The sequence below is a fragment of the Carya illinoinensis genome, chromosome 11 (genome assembly GCF_018687715.1).
Source record: "Carya illinoinensis cultivar Pawnee chromosome 11, C.illinoinensisPawnee_v1, whole genome shotgun sequence".
NCBI classification, from domain to species: Eukaryota; Viridiplantae; Streptophyta; class Magnoliopsida; order Fagales; family Juglandaceae; genus Carya; species Carya illinoinensis.
This window is the reverse complement of record NC_056762.1, coordinates 39,769,214-39,784,440: the sequence shown is the minus strand read 5'-3', so window position 1 is coordinate 39,784,440 and position 15,227 is coordinate 39,769,214. Positions and strand designations below refer to the sequence as shown.

Genomic DNA, 15,227 nt, shown 5'->3' with positions numbered 1-15,227 from the left:
ATATAATATATATATAATATCTCAAACAGTCAAAATTGTCTCTAAGCTCCCCAATTTGAAGAATAAGTTTTAATATGCACCCTTTAAGATCTAACCATTTAAATGAGAGGGAAAAAAAAAAGAACTATGCAACATGATCTTAATGGTCGAAGAATCCTAATGGATGAAGCAAATCACAGCTTGTGTTTCAAATTGAGGGTAAGTGACACTGATACTTTTGAGATCATATTGCATATTAAAGGCGTTGTAGTTTGGACTAGGGAGCATAATGATGTTCATGTGGGCCCAACGGCATAAGGCCCCCTAGCTAACAGTAATCAAAACAAAATATAAAAAAAAGAGAAGGAGGAAGTGAGAGTGGCGGGCACCTCTCGTCAGTCAATAAAATCATTTTTGTCCGTACTCATGACTTTTCGTTCGCTGTTTTATTTTTGGATGGAGCCACCGGCGGTGACTCTAGCATCTTCTTTTATTTTTGAAAAATATTACTATCAAATAGAATTCTTATCCAAATTCTCTTCCGAAAATTCTTTTAAAATTTTTTAATTTTTATTTTTATTTAGTGATTAAATAAAAATTTTGAAATGAATATGTGATTTTTTATACTTTTAAAAAATATTTAAATAATTTAAAAAAAAATAAAAAGAAAAATTTAACGAATACGTAGAAGATTTCCACCTGTACATAGTAGGCTCCTTTATTTTTCTATCCTCTCCTTCTTTGTTGAAGGATGTCAGGTTTGCCCTACTAAACTTCTCTAAACTTATTTTAATTTATTTTATTTAATTATTATAATTTTTATAACTTTTAACATAAAAAATAATACATAATTTAATTTTTTTTAATTTTAAAATAATAATAATATTAAAATATAATATGCTAATAATATTTTATTTAACTTTTAATATTCATATCAACTCAACATCTAAACGAATCCCACTATTCTAATAATAAAAAAAAAATGTAATACGTGGAGGTTGGGTAAATAGTAAGAAGTGGTGTATCTTTTTTCAAATCTTAAACCCACATATGGTGGCCGATTACCCTTTTTTTATTTTCTTATTTAATTGTTAAGTAAATAATTTTTAATGAATTTCTTATTTTTATTATTTTTTTGAAATTTTTAATAGATTTTAAAAAATATTTGAAAAAAAATTAAAATAAAAAGAAAAGATAAAAGCTCAATTGCTTATGTGGTGGAAGTTTGAGTAGCAATTATTGTGGTGAGGAAGTGGACAGAGTGGCGGGCGCTTCTCGTCAGGCAATAAAATCATTTTTTAAGTCCGTACTTATGACTTTTCGTGTGTTTTGAATTTTTCTCTAATTTCCTTCCTCGTTAAATGATCTCTGGTTCTACTTATCTTCAAGCCCCTCGTCGACTTCTCTCGCTCTCTGTCTCTCTCTCTGGTCTTTGTTAGTGTGGTTGCTATTCTTGGCCTGTTCTCTCTTATATATTGGAACTTAGCAGTTAGCAGTAGCAATACTTTGAGTTTGTAGGGAGAAGAAAATGGGGTTCTTGAGCTCAGATCATAAGGTTGTCTATGTTCTTGTTCTTGGCATCTTGGTCTTGAATTCCTTCACTACTGAGTTTGGAACGAACGCTCAACCCTTGCCACAAAATGAAGGTACGTACCTTTATTTTCGAAATTTAGACATTTGGGTGGCTGTTTACAATTTCTTGCTACAACTGGTTCTCTCTCTCTATTCGCTTTATTTGTGCGGCAATTTTGTTTCCAGAGCTGCCGAGTTGATTTTTAATTTGTTTATTTTCAATTTTCAAGATATTCATAATTTTTTTTCCTAAGTTTGTTTGTTTTTTTTTTTTTAATTTTAATTTAAGAAACTATGTAAACTCGTATAATTATTATAAATTTTTAATATTTTTATCTAAAATATAATAAATAATTTAATTTTTTTAAATCTTAAAATAAAATTAATATTAACGAATTATATTAACAAGGGATGTTTTGTGAAGCTGGTTCTATACAGTATTTGTGTTCGATTTGTTCCGTGAATGTCTGTTTTTTTTTTTTTCAATCTTTGAAGGAAACTATGGGTTTGTGATTTAATTGTAGCGTCATCCCCATCCCCAATCTGGGGATAAAACATTATAAAAAATTCACAATTGATTTTGACGTAAAATGAAGACGAGAGAGTCATCTTCTTTCCCTAGCCATGGAAGATGATGGAGCTACTGTAGTGTATGGCGGAGGGCCCACTTGGTAGTCTGTACTTTATGAGATTTGAGATATCAACCTTTTACTTATCCTTAGTTACGTGCATGAAATTTTCACGAGGGCCCACCGTCTCTTTCTTTCCTCTGTCCCCTTCATTTTTTTAATGATAAAATGATAATGTTTATCCGACCACCTAATTTTTTTTAGTGATTAAAAAATATTTTTAAGTGATATTATAATTTTTTCTAAAAAAATATTTTTAAAATATTTGACCAGTATTTCTTTTCACATTTTTTTGTTCTAGAAATGTTAGTTATAATCTCATATTACACATTTTATATATTTTAAAATTAATTTTTATTATTTTAATTTTATTTTATTTTTATTAAATCAATTAAATTATTCTACTTATCATCTAAACGTCATATATATATTATATAAAAAATAAAAAAATAAAATAAAATAAAATAAATATAGTTTATAACGCGTGAGATGACAAGGAGAATGAAAAGTTGTTCTGAAAAAGAAAATATGTAGCAGAAACTTTCCAAAGTCATTTCCGCGTTTAGCATATATATATATATATATATATATAGTAACAGGAAATTAAAAACGGGGTAGGTTGGTGAACCGACACGTCATTAAAAAGCATAGATCGAACTCTAGATGGTGGTTTTGAACTTGGTTGGTTTGACTTGGTATTAATTATATATTCATTATTCTCTATTTACTATTATTACTATTGCAATGTAAACTGCTACGGCTGGTTTCATTATATCTGAATTTTGTTGACATTTTATCTCTTTTTACTATTTGGGCTTCATGCCGTTTGATAAATGAGAAATGCTTTAATGATAACTTATTAGCAAAGAAATATGTGATAAATTCAAGATGTACAAAAATTAGCTTATCATACAAATTTATTTGCTTTTGAGGACAAGAGAATTGTATAATCTCTCTTCTCTTAATTGTTGCTTTTCATATCCTTTTCAGCTTTTGCTTGCATGATTCCTAATTTTTATCTATCGTGCATGTATTTGGATAAACAATTGGTTTTATCTAACAGTGAAAGCTCTGGAAGCAATATCCATCAAATTAAAGAACTTCAATTGGCGTAGCAGCGAAGATTTTTGCCAGTTTAGGAATGTCAACCTGACAAGTACAACAACCGACTCTCCAACTCGTAATGTCTCATGCGACTGTAATAGCACTGTGTGCAGCATCACAGGAATGTATGACCTTTCTATTTCTTTTTTCCGCATTTTCTTTGATAAACATGCATCTTCATGTTTGCCAACATCAGATTTATCATGAAATTTTTTATTTTTATTTTTTAATGGGCAGCAAGAAAATATTTATCTTTAGTATTGAAAACTAGTAGTTGCAGTATACATATGCAGCAACAATATATATATATATATAAATGTACATGATACTTTTTGTTTTCTGACAAAAACTCGGAAGTCCTTTAATCAAAATTTGGTTAAAGTAGTCTCTGAGTGTACTAATTCTTGGAACTGGTATAAGATTACTATATATATATATATATATCTCAGTTCTTTTTATGCTTTCATCCATCTTTTGTTCGTGTGACAGTCAACTGAAGAGTCTCAATTTAAGTGGAGTTCTACCGGCTGAATTTGGAGAATTGACTAATCTGCGAATACTGTAAGAGGAAAATACCTGCTTTTCTGGATTAAAGAAGTCAACTCACCTCATTACATCATCAGTTTGCTCAATTTTCTACTCAGATTCTTGGTTACGGAATACTTGTAAAATGTTTTTTTTTTTTTGTTGTGTGTTGTTTTGTTTGGGGGGGGGGGGGGGGGGGGGGGGGGGGGGGGGGGGGGGGGGGGGGTTTGGCGCCCATGCATTCCTTGATAGACCCTTCTGTTTTAAGATTATAGTATTTCAAATAGAATTTGAATTGGTTTTCTTAGAACTTGTAAAGACCACTACCATCATTTATTGTAAAAGAAACAACCAATACGGTAAGGAAAATACTATATATTATATCCTCATCTCACATTTTATCACTGTATTGACATGTCATTGCCCATCAATTTTTGAATCTATTATTTTAGAAAATGAGGACTAATTTGATGGTGGATCAACAATGCCGCATTAACACAATGCGGTAGGAGTGTAGTATAGGATAAGACCAAAACAAGGTTATTAGAAAAATCATAATATATTTCCGAGTTTGGTTGCCAAGCATGTACCATGCAAGCCATGCCAGGTTAACAACAAAGAGTACTTTCTTTTTTGGCATAAAAATTCACTTATTAATACAATCATCAAAGGAACATGTCCCCTTTCTTTGAACCGATTTGGATGGAAAATTGGCACCCATTTGTATAATGACCTTGAAGACTGAGTGAAGTTTCCTTTGTTAAACAGCGATCTCACTCGCAATTATATCAGCGGATCAATTCCCACAAGTTTTGCTCAGCTCCCTCTTGTCAATTTGTAAGTACTATTTTGCATTTGTATCTATGATGGCCTTCATTATTTGCCATGATGGTATTGGCCAAAAGGCCAGCAGGTTGGTTATTCTGTAATGGTTGGTAATCTGCAGGTCCCTTTTGGGAAATCGGATAAGTGAAGTTCCTCCGAAAATTGGTGACATTAGTTCACTCGAGGAGCTGTAAGTCATGAATTAGAGTTGTTTGTTTGCTAATTGAAAAAAAAAGTCATGAATTACAATCTTATTCCTTGGTGAAAGAAGGATGATATACCACCCGGATTACAGTTGAAGTGGCATTTTACAGGGTCTTGGAAGATAATCTGCTTGAAGGACCACTTCCTGAAAGCCTCGGAAATTTGAGCAACTTGAGAAGACTGTAAGACTTAGAACAATCTGTTTTTGTTAATTCAAAAGTACTTGCTCCTTATTTTCTGCGTTGACCAAAATAAAAGCCCATAGTTGCCATTTTCATATGTCAGGCTTGAATTGTTTCTGTCTGCATAGTTATGGTCCATCTACTTTTATGATCATGCTTCTTGGATAATCTGGACTGTTAAAGCATTGATTTAAGTAGTACGTTTGAGAAGTGGATTATTACGATCTTGCATTGTTACTAAGTGACATATGGTTGTGTAATAGATGGAATTAAGCTTACGATTAGTCCTAGCACCCCAGCATCTACTCCAATGTCCTTGACAGGGATTTGATCTCCAGATTACGAACACGTTGGCCTGATGGATGGTAAAGGAGTTGTATGGATACTGGGTCCCATATTCATTGTGTGTTGGCTGGAACTAGACTTTATAAATAAATAAAGGGAGTTTCTATTGTCATTCTTTTGGGACATGCACATCCATGACTAACATGTCATATTCATGTTAAACCAGCACCTCACTTGTATTGCACCACTTCTTGTTGCCGTATTGCTTCGAGGAAAAGTATGACCTAATGTTTCATTATCTTGCAGCCTTCTTTCTGGAAACAATTTTACTGGTGCAATACCGGAAACATTTGGCAATTTAAAGAATTTATCTGATTTGTAAGTTGTGCCATTCTATAAAACTTTATTTGGAGATGCAGCTTTTAGAATTCAGAAATTCTTCAAACTTGAGTGACTGCCTGCAGTAGGATAGATGGGAGCAGAATATCAGGGAAGATACCCGATTTTGTTGGGAATTGGATCAATCTTACAAGACTGTGAGTCTTGTACTTCCATTCCTTTTTATCTGCCATCTTTCAGTTTTTGGAGTCATAAAATTTCAGTATTTTTTCTGTCCTATCTAAGGATTGTTTTTGGCAGTTATATGCAAGGCACGGACATGGAAGGCCCCATTCCTCCTAGCATATCCCAGTTGACAAACTTAGAAGAATTGTGAGCACATGTTTCCTGGACATTAATTGAGTAGAAATGTGAATTAATCTGAAGGATGGTACATTTGATTTGTACTAATATGTCCCGTTTGTCAGGATGATATCTGATTTGAAAGGATCAAGTATTGGATTCCCTGATTTGAAGAATTTGAAAAAATTGAAATATCTGTAAGTTATATATAAATGCTCAATCTTTTAAGCAAACATTAATCGTATAATAATAAGTTGTACCTTTTGTTTTTGTTTTGTTTCTTAAATTTATTGAGCTGTTTCTCTTTTTTCTGTGCTCTCAGGGTGCTTAGGAAGTGCTTAATCAATTATTCATTCCCAGATTATTTCGGAGAGTTGACAAAATTGAAGAGATTGTAAGTTGCTTAAAATGGACTAATTATAAAGATATTTGGATTTTGAAGTTATTTTTCTTTGTCCTGGGTGAATACATCTTTCTTCTGGACTTCTGCGAATATAATGCATCTAATATTTTAAACTCTTAGGGGTTGGCCAAGTGGTAAGGTCTTGGCCTTGGAAATTATCCTCCCCAAGTCAAAGGTTTGAATCATTGGATGCAAACAATTTATATAGTTCACGTTTCATCAGTAAAAAGATGATAATTTATCATTGTTGAAAAGCCAATTATTTACCCAATTCTTGTGTAAAAAAGATGTTGTGTCTACAGTCTTTGGGTTCCATGTCATTACAAAATAAAAAACTAACTTCAAAAAAAGTCATCTGTGATGAACCAAATTTGACAAAATTATACAGAATATTGTTTGTTTTTATTAATTTGATATGAATTGAAATAATTATAAAATTATACCATTAATTTTTTATTGTATGTATTGTTTGGGTGTGTATACAATACCATTCACTGCAACCGCTCTAAGATCAGACGTGTAAGCTGCGATGTTTAATTCCATGAAAAACTTGAAAGTACAATACTTATGCATTGTAAAAAAAATGGATTCTCATTCGGACAATGTACAACATATATATTAGTCCTTCAATCTTTTGAAACTGGTGGTAGTTTTCTCTCTTTCATATATTTTAAATTTATTTTTATTTTTTCTTGTTCATTATCTGATAGGCTTGATATATCAGCCTATAAGATATAAGTCACATGGTGTACTATGGCCTTTTTTTCTCTGAAGCTTTAGGGAGGATTATGCAATATCACTTACTAACTTGAGCTGATGGCTTTATTCATCTAAGAAACTTAGAAATTGCTTTATGTAGGATAGAGTTTTGATTGATCCGTTAGAACAAAATTTTGGAAAATAAATTATGTTAAACAAATTGGCTTCCACTATTAGTATGTAAATCATTGAAACAAATAATTATATATATGTTCATAGGAGTTTTTTTCCCCTCGTAGAGACCTGAGCTTCAACAATATCAGTGGCCAAATTCCAGTGGAAAGCTTGGATCTAGATTTTATGTAAGCTGATAATCATCGGAACTAAATATTAGTTTATTTATGCAAATATTTCATGTTTAATTTGGTTCTCAAATTGTCTCCTCTGCAACAATGACCATTCACTTGGCAAGAAATGAGATGACATGTATTTTATATATGTAGGTTCTTAAACAACAACTCATTAAGTGGGCAAGTACCTAAGTGGGTATTGAACAGCAAAAATAACTTGTAAGTCTACTTTAAGTTGAGTATCTTCATTTCATTTGGCTGTGAAATTTTCTATACACAAGTGATTTTTGTGTTCTGGATTGTGAGACTCATTATTAAATTGTGACATATTATTTGTTTTTCATTCTTTCTTAGGTAAGAAGTGTAACAATGTTATGATGATATCGTAGGTGTTGATATAAAAATAATATGTTGGCATATTTTTATGACAAAGCTTAGGTTGTAAATATGTTGGGTAGAGCCTAGGTTGCAATTGGAACAAAAAGTGTTGGCATGTTAAATTAGTCTTAACTTTTGATCCTGGCATCTTATTGAGGTGATCTTGGTGGCATTGGAAAGCTAACTAAATTCTTTATTGATTCATAGTTTACAAGGATCTTCAAGTTCTAATGTTTACTAGGTCAAAATAGCTCGACCTTGAGCTAACTGAAAAACTATATAGAGAGTTTGCTTGGCAGTTGCCTGACCTTTTCTTCAGAGAACATTGTGGGAAACAACATTCACTTAGATTCAGAGTCTCTAAATGACCTAAAGAAACTCTAACTATACACTGATCATTATGCACGACTTCTAGGGTAGAGAGAGGCCACAACACCTCCTATATTGTCTTCCTCGAGAGAAAACTACATGAAACATATCGAATCATCAAGATTCTCTCTCATTGTTTATTATTTTCATACTAAACCACAAAAAAGCCTACAGCCACTGAAGTTCCAGTTTGAAGCAAAAGAGGTTCTTTCGTCAAAATTATTCATATAGAAAAAGGTTACAGGTTTTAGAGCCACAAAGTTAGGGTGGCAAACGGGTCGTTTGGTGGGGTTGCAAGTTGGGTCTTTTGGAGCTACAAGGGTTTGTACGTAGGAACAGTTTGTAACAAAACTTTTCTATAGTAGATACCTTCGGGTTTGGTTTTAGATTTGGAAAATACTAGTGGAGTCCCTTAATCTAACCGCTCAATCTTACCACTCATGCATTTTAATTTTTTTAATTAATTTTTTTACTTAATGATTAAGGAAGTGATTATTAGTAAAATTGTATATTTTTTAAATTTTTTTAATGATTAAAAATGTTAAAAAATCTTTACAAAATAAAAATAAAAAAAGAAACCTTCATTTGTGCTAGTGGGCCGCGCCTAGCACTGCTAGCGGTACACCCAGCGGCAAGTGCTGGGCGGCCCACTAGCACCATCCTTTAGATTTTGAAGAGGTTTTTCAAATGAGTCTCACTTTGTTACCAAACTCTCAGTGTTGATTGTTTTATTGCTTTCTTAGATTTTGGTTTTGATGTCTAGGGATTTGGTTTCAGATTTTGCTTAGATATTATTTGATAGGACGATTTTGCTTAGATATTTAGATCTGTAGTTATTGAATATTGGTCTGATTTGTCGATTAAATTTCCAATGCACCTGATTTTTCAACAGGGATATATCTTACAACAATTTTTCAGGGTCACCAACCATTTCTTGTTCTGACGAGTCATTTGTGTAAGTTTTTTTAGCATTAATGACTTCTGAATGCAAATATATTCCCGTTGAAGAGATACGAAAATGAATTCAATATTAATCTTCTGTTGTATAAATGGTAATTTGTGTGTACACATGATTGATATATTCATCCCTCTTGCATTTAAATTATCCATATCATCATACAGGAATATGGTTTCCAGTCATTCATCTCCTGGGGACAACTCGTAAGTTCTTTGCTTTTTAAGACACATTTATTTTGCGCATTCAAAACGGATTTATTTGACTGAACCTAAAATTTCAACTTCTAGAAGCAGTTGGTGTTTGAAGAAAGGCCTTCCCTGTCCAAGAAAAGCACAAAGTACGCATAGATACATATAAAGATTGTTCATTTTAAGAACTGCACTTAGAAGTCTATTTATTGGAGACACCTATGGAAGTATTAGATGAAATGGTTATTATGATATCTGCAGATTATGAATTGTTTATTAATTGTGGAGGGGAGAGGATCACATTCGAGGGGAAGGAGTATGAAGAGGATTCCAATAGTGGTGGCTTCTCGCAATTTAGTTCTCATTCTGAAAAATGGGCTTACAGTAATACAGGGGTTTTCACGGGTAAACAAGAGACTAGTTTCCTTGCGAAGAGTACTACTAGCCCAGACTTGTACCGAACAGCCCGACTTTCCCCACTATCACTCAAGTACTACGGTCTTTGTTTGCGAAAGGGAAGCTACAAAGTAAAGCTCTACTTTGCTGAGATAATGTTTTCTGATGATCAGACATTTAGCAGCCTGGGGAGGCGCATATTTGATGTCTCAATTCAAGTAAGTTGATAAAAGTTTTGTAAGATCAGGAGACAGTATGTTATGTGATAACTGTCAATGTTTTGTTTGGGTTTAAAACAGAATGGATGTAATTTTTTGTTGAATTTTATGAGGTTTGACTTTGAATTTTTTTTTTTTTTATCAGGGGAATATAGTTTTGAAGGATTTTAATATTATGGATGAAGCTAAAGTTGCTGGTAACGGCACCATCAAGGAATTTGATGTTTCTGTTGAAAGTAGCACTCTGGAAATTCATTTGTACTGGGCAGGGAAAGGAACTACTGCCATTCCTTACAGAGCTGTCTATGGTCCTCTTATTTCTGCCATTTCAGTGAAAGCAAGTAAGGTTTTTGCCATGACTTAGGATCTCTATCAACTTTGCGTAGAACTTCTCATGTAAACATCCCTCTCTTCTCGTAGACTTTGATGTTTCACGTGGTCTATCTGCCGGAGCTATTGCTGGCATTGTACTTGCGTCGTGTGTGCTCCTTGTACTGGCTTTGGCAGCTCTCCGAACGAAGGGTTATCTGGGGGGGAAAGACCGTGAAGATAATGGTGAGTTAATTCCACAAATACACGCACACATAAAAAGTATTGTCTAGCCACCCACTGATGGATAATTTTAGCTAGAAGCTGAACAATTGTGCCACACCACACCCCACCCCCCCCCCCCCCCCCCGGGCGTTCTCTCTCTGATACACCACACACCTGCAAATGCACAACTATGCATAAACACGAAGTGGATTTAAGATGGTGGTCCTCTCTTTCTCTATCTTCGGCATTTTTATGCCATTATTGGCTAGTAATAGGTCCATACCCTTCAGAAATTCATAATGGCTGGCATTGTCACTGTTAATAAATGCTGAGATTTCTAATTCTCATTTGAACTTATATGTTGTATTTATTGGCTGTTTTATGTGTTTGTTGATGTGATACCTGGAGAAGATACTGAAGTGCAAGACCTAAATGCAGAATGGACTGCATTTTGGTTTAATCAGCCTTTAACATCCCAATTGGAGGACAAAGTGATCTTCATTTTTATGGATGTGTTTATGTCTGTGTCTCATTGTGTATACCGGCAGAGACACATTCCATCACATTCTTTATTCTTTCTTTTCTGTTTCCTTCCATCTCTTATTGTGGAAGTTCTCTGAATTCTTTTCTTCTTACAGAACTACGTGGACTAGATCTACAAACAGGTCATTTTACCTTGAGACAAATTAAAGCTGCCACCAGTAACTTTGACCCAGCAAATAAGATAGGTGAAGGAGGTTTTGGGCCAGTTTACAAGGTAATTATGAATGACCACCTGCAACAATTTTAGCCATAGAAAAAACATATCTGAAAATACTTTTCTGAAATTGCTTTGCTTGGTCTTAGGGTGAACTATCAGATGGTGCTATAATCGCTGTTAAGCAGCTATCCTCCAAATCAAAGCAAGGGAGCCGTGAATTTGTCACTGAGATAGGCATGATATCTGCAGTACTGCACCCAAATCTTGTGAGGCTCTACGGATGCTGTATCGAAGGAAACCAGTTGTTACTAATATATGAATACATGGAAAACAATAGTCTTGCCCGTGCACTTTTTGGTAAATCCTTCAGTGACAACCATTTTTTGCGTATTTCAATAGTTTGACTTATAACTGAAAACTCTCTTGGTTTTCAATTTAGGTCGCGAGGAGCACAAGCTACACTTGGATTGGCCTACAAGGAAGAAAATATGCTTGGGAATAGCCAGGGGGTTAGCTTATCTTCATGAGGAATCGAGATTGAAAATAGTTCACAGAGACATAAAGGCGACAAATGTTCTCCTTGATAAGGATCTAAATGCCAAGATATCTGACTTTGGTTTAGCTAAGCTTGATGAAGAAGAGAACACACATATCAGCACAAGAATTGCTGGAACAATGTGAGTCCCATCTCTCTCTACCTCTTCCTCTTCATTTAGCTTCTCTAAACATGATTTGTTTATTGTATAAAAGATCTTATGCTAGGGTACGGAAAAAAAAAGGAGTAATGATTTTACACATCATTTAGAAAATATGTTAGACGCCCTTGTAATGGGTATTAGAAGCCTCTCTTGGCTGGATTTCATTTTACCTAATGGCATAACTCCTCACTGTCCTAGTGCTTTATGCTTTTCTTCAGAGGTTATATGGCTCCAGAATACGCAATGAGGGGTTACTTGACGGACAAAGCAGATGTTTACAGCTTTGGAGTGGTTGCCTTGGAGATTGTTAGTGGGAAGAGCAACACAAGTTACAGGCCAAAGGACGAGTTCGTTTTTCTTCTGGACTGGGTAATATATCTCTTAGTATATACTTCTTACTGATATATTTAGTTTACCATGATTAAGGTTGCATTGGACAGAAGTAAAATTATCTCAACTTACTATGGTAGCATGTGTATATTGTAAACGTATGAAAAAAGGGTTCTTATTTATATTATTTCTGGAAATGCTAAAGTAATTCTCATGATTGTATATTATTTCTTGAAATGCTAAAGTGATTCTGAACGCTCAAGTAATTCACAAACGTATGGTCTATTTCTGTATTCAGCAAAAAAAAAAAAAAAAATAGAACACGAAATATTTTGCGAACTCAAAGCTCCTCTTTCTGCGCACGTGTGCTTGGTGTTGACATGCGCTCCTCCTTCATGCATGCCATCTAGTTTTTGTTGGCAACTTGCAAGTATGCATGAGATCATGAATAATTCTGTGTTGTTTTTTACATGAAACTGAAGGCCTACGTTCTACAAGAGCAAGGAAACCTTCTTGACCTAGTGGATCCAAGTCTTGGGTCAAGCTACTCCTCTGAAGAGGCAATGAGAATGCTCAACTTGGCTCTCTTATGCACCAACCCCTCTCCAACTCTCAGACCATCAATGTCTTCCGTAATAAGTATGCTTGACGGAAAAATTGCAGTTCAGGCACCAATAATCAAGCGCAGTGAAACAAACCCCGATGCAAGGTTCAGAGCCTTTGAGAAGCGATCTCAAGATAGCCAAACTCATATGTCTTCATCATCTCAAGCCAGTCGCAGTCACATGCAGAGAGGCATATCAATGGAGGATGGACCTTGGATTGATTCCTCCATCTCTCTCCCCAGTAAGGACGACACCCGAGACCATTCTTCATCGAGCAAGCTTCTCAAAGATCTTTACGATGTTAATTTGAGTGATTAATATTGAGGTAGAGGAAAATAAGAAAGATTATCACATTCTTACTTGGTCTTTCTTTAGAATATTCTATTGACTTGTGATGCCAGGACAGCAGTTGAAAGAATGTTGTTAGTTATTTACCAGATTCTAGTGGCTGCCTGTGGCCACTCGGGCGGTATGGATTTCCGGCCACCCCTTGGGATGGTTCTAGTTTTTATTTGTTTTATTTTTAATTTTAAAGATTTTATCGAAAAAAAAATCGTGTAGTTGAGATTTTTATTATATGGTTATATCTAATATTCTTGCATCAGCCTTTTATTATAGGGTGTAGTTTTATATTGCATCCTACTCCCTTTTCCAATCAATTTGAATGGGTATTGTAATCTCAATATACATTTACTTTGTAGGAAAACTATTAGATACTCTTGAAATACAGATGGTGTGATACTTCGATCTTAGCACAATATGTCATGTAATTAAAATAGTTTATGTTAGCACCGACTTTAATTGATGTGGCATACAATAATAATTACTTCATTTTTATATATATATTTTTTAAGTCAAGTTATCTAGAACTAGGCCTACATATATATAATCGATAGAAAATATTACTTACACATGATGTCAAAAAGATTATCTAGATCAAATTCCCGACTTTAAGTTAAATTAACAAGAGATACATGAACACCAAGTGTCATACAAACCACAATTAGTAAAATGACTATCTTTCCCACCTTGACTTATAGCCATGGTTATGTCTCAAGCAAGCTATCCGGCTAGGTTTCATGTACCTCAAGTTGCATTTGTGAACATAATATAATAGTTAAAAATCAAACCAACATACTCACAAAATGTAGAACATTTAGAGAGTATGACCAAGTTAAACAAGATAGTTTACAATTTCTTGAGTCTCAATCACTAAAATGCCTAACTCAGTGACACTAAAGTCTAACACCACGATAGTGTTTTGAGGTGGCTAACAATACATAAGCAAGATCTTAGATCAAAGTAACCCATAGAGCATATAATTTTTCCTAGCATTAAAAACACAATATAATTTGTCCTCGCATTAAAAACTCGTATGTAACTTGAACAGGAACACTTTGTTGTGTCCCAACATCTGTTTGCCCAAATAAATTCCTACACGTTACAAGAACTTCGCCTTCTCTTCCATGCGGCTACAAAGCAAAAACAAATATATAAATATATATCATTATTCTTAACAAACAATTACATAATATGAAACTAAAATATTTAGAACGAAGCATTGAGTTTACCTGTTTATGTTTTCCTTTCTGAGGAGGCTTCTTAATTGTGGGTTTCACTCTCTCAATCATTGATTTTTTTCTGAGAGATAGTGGTCTGCATTTTCCTCTCACTACAAGGGGACTCAATACTTTCTTCAAATTCCCAACTGTCGTTGTATTGGTAGTTGTAACTGCAACCTTCAAATAAGTTTGATGGGGCAGCTTGTTGGTGCGGTAGCCTAAGTTCATTGCATCTAACTTAGCTAGCATATCCTTAGTATGCTCATCACATATTGTTGCATTTGTGGCTACTTCGTAGCATCTCTTGATGATACGTGAATATCTGCTCATTTCAAGTCTCTCATCAACTATGTCATAACTACTTCGTATAAGAGTGTATATCTTTTTTATGTCTTTCATCCATCGATCTAAACACCATCTCCAACTTCGACTCCTCAATGATATCAACCTCCTCAATATGCACAGTATTTTGTGTCGATGATTGATCGTCATCTTTGGATTCAACAATATCATGAGCAGAGGGCATAGACATACATTTTCTAGTAGAGTCAGGTGTGGCATTTTGAATTTCATCTATATGGCTTGAACTTGCGGAGTGTAAACCAATCGAAGGGTTAACTAATGAGTGAAATGAGGGTAGCAGATTTCCCTGCAGTTTACACCCAAAAAATATTTTAAATCAATTACAAACATGGTTACAAATAAGTGCACTACTTAACGAATAAATTTATCACCTGACTAATCCATGTAGATGGGTTGGCATCAAGATACTCCACAAATGGTTGCAACCACACATGTGGCATTGGTGGATGGCAACCATGCATATAGTTTGAGGAATTCAGATAAAATGGTA

General features: G+C 34.2%; 1 protein-coding gene across 5 annotated transcripts; it reads left to right on the top strand.

Moving 5' to 3' along the window:
• The first annotated feature begins 1,296 nt into the window (after positions 1–1,296).
• LOC122281092 (probable LRR receptor-like serine/threonine-protein kinase At1g53430) lies at positions 1,297–13,413 on the top strand. 5 transcript variants are annotated; one of them, XM_043092358.1, is made up of 24 exons: positions 1,298–1,625; positions 3,244–3,409; positions 3,774–3,845; positions 4,578–4,646; positions 4,756–4,824; positions 4,949–5,020; positions 5,612–5,683; positions 5,770–5,841; positions 5,945–6,016; positions 6,112–6,183; positions 6,309–6,380; positions 7,388–7,450; positions 7,592–7,657; positions 9,078–9,140; positions 9,308–9,346; positions 9,437–9,480; positions 9,593–9,945; positions 10,091–10,286; positions 10,366–10,500; positions 11,118–11,236; positions 11,326–11,536; positions 11,619–11,856; positions 12,096–12,246; positions 12,690–13,413. In XM_043092358.1, the coding sequence occupies exons 1-24, from the start codon at positions 1,508–1,510 to the stop codon at positions 13,128–13,130; spliced, it is 3,045 nt and encodes a 1,014-aa protein (XP_042948292.1). In that variant the 5' UTR covers positions 1,298–1,507; the 3' UTR covers positions 13,131–13,413. The 5 variants fall into 5 exon arrangements, with proteins under 5 accessions (XP_042948294.1, XP_042948292.1, XP_042948291.1 ...); XM_043092357.1 differs by having other exon boundaries at positions 9,434–9,480; XM_043092356.1 differs by having other exon boundaries at positions 9,431–9,480.
• The last annotated feature ends 1,814 nt before the right edge of the window (positions 13,414–15,227 follow it).

Excerpts from the sequence above, each read along its gene's own strand:
- LOC122281092 (XM_043092356.1), top strand. The coding sequence starts at position 1,508 with ATGGGGTTCTTGAGCTCAGATCATAAGGTTGTCTATGTTCTTGTTCTT. Across the intron at positions 4,647-4,755 it reads CAGCTCCCTCTTGTCAATTT|GTCCCTTTTGGGAAATCGGA; the intron begins GTAAGTACTATT and ends GGTAATCTGCAG. Across the intron at positions 7,658-9,077 it reads TTGAACAGCAAAAATAACTT|GGATATATCTTACAACAATT; the intron begins GTAAGTCTACTT and ends ATTTTTCAACAG.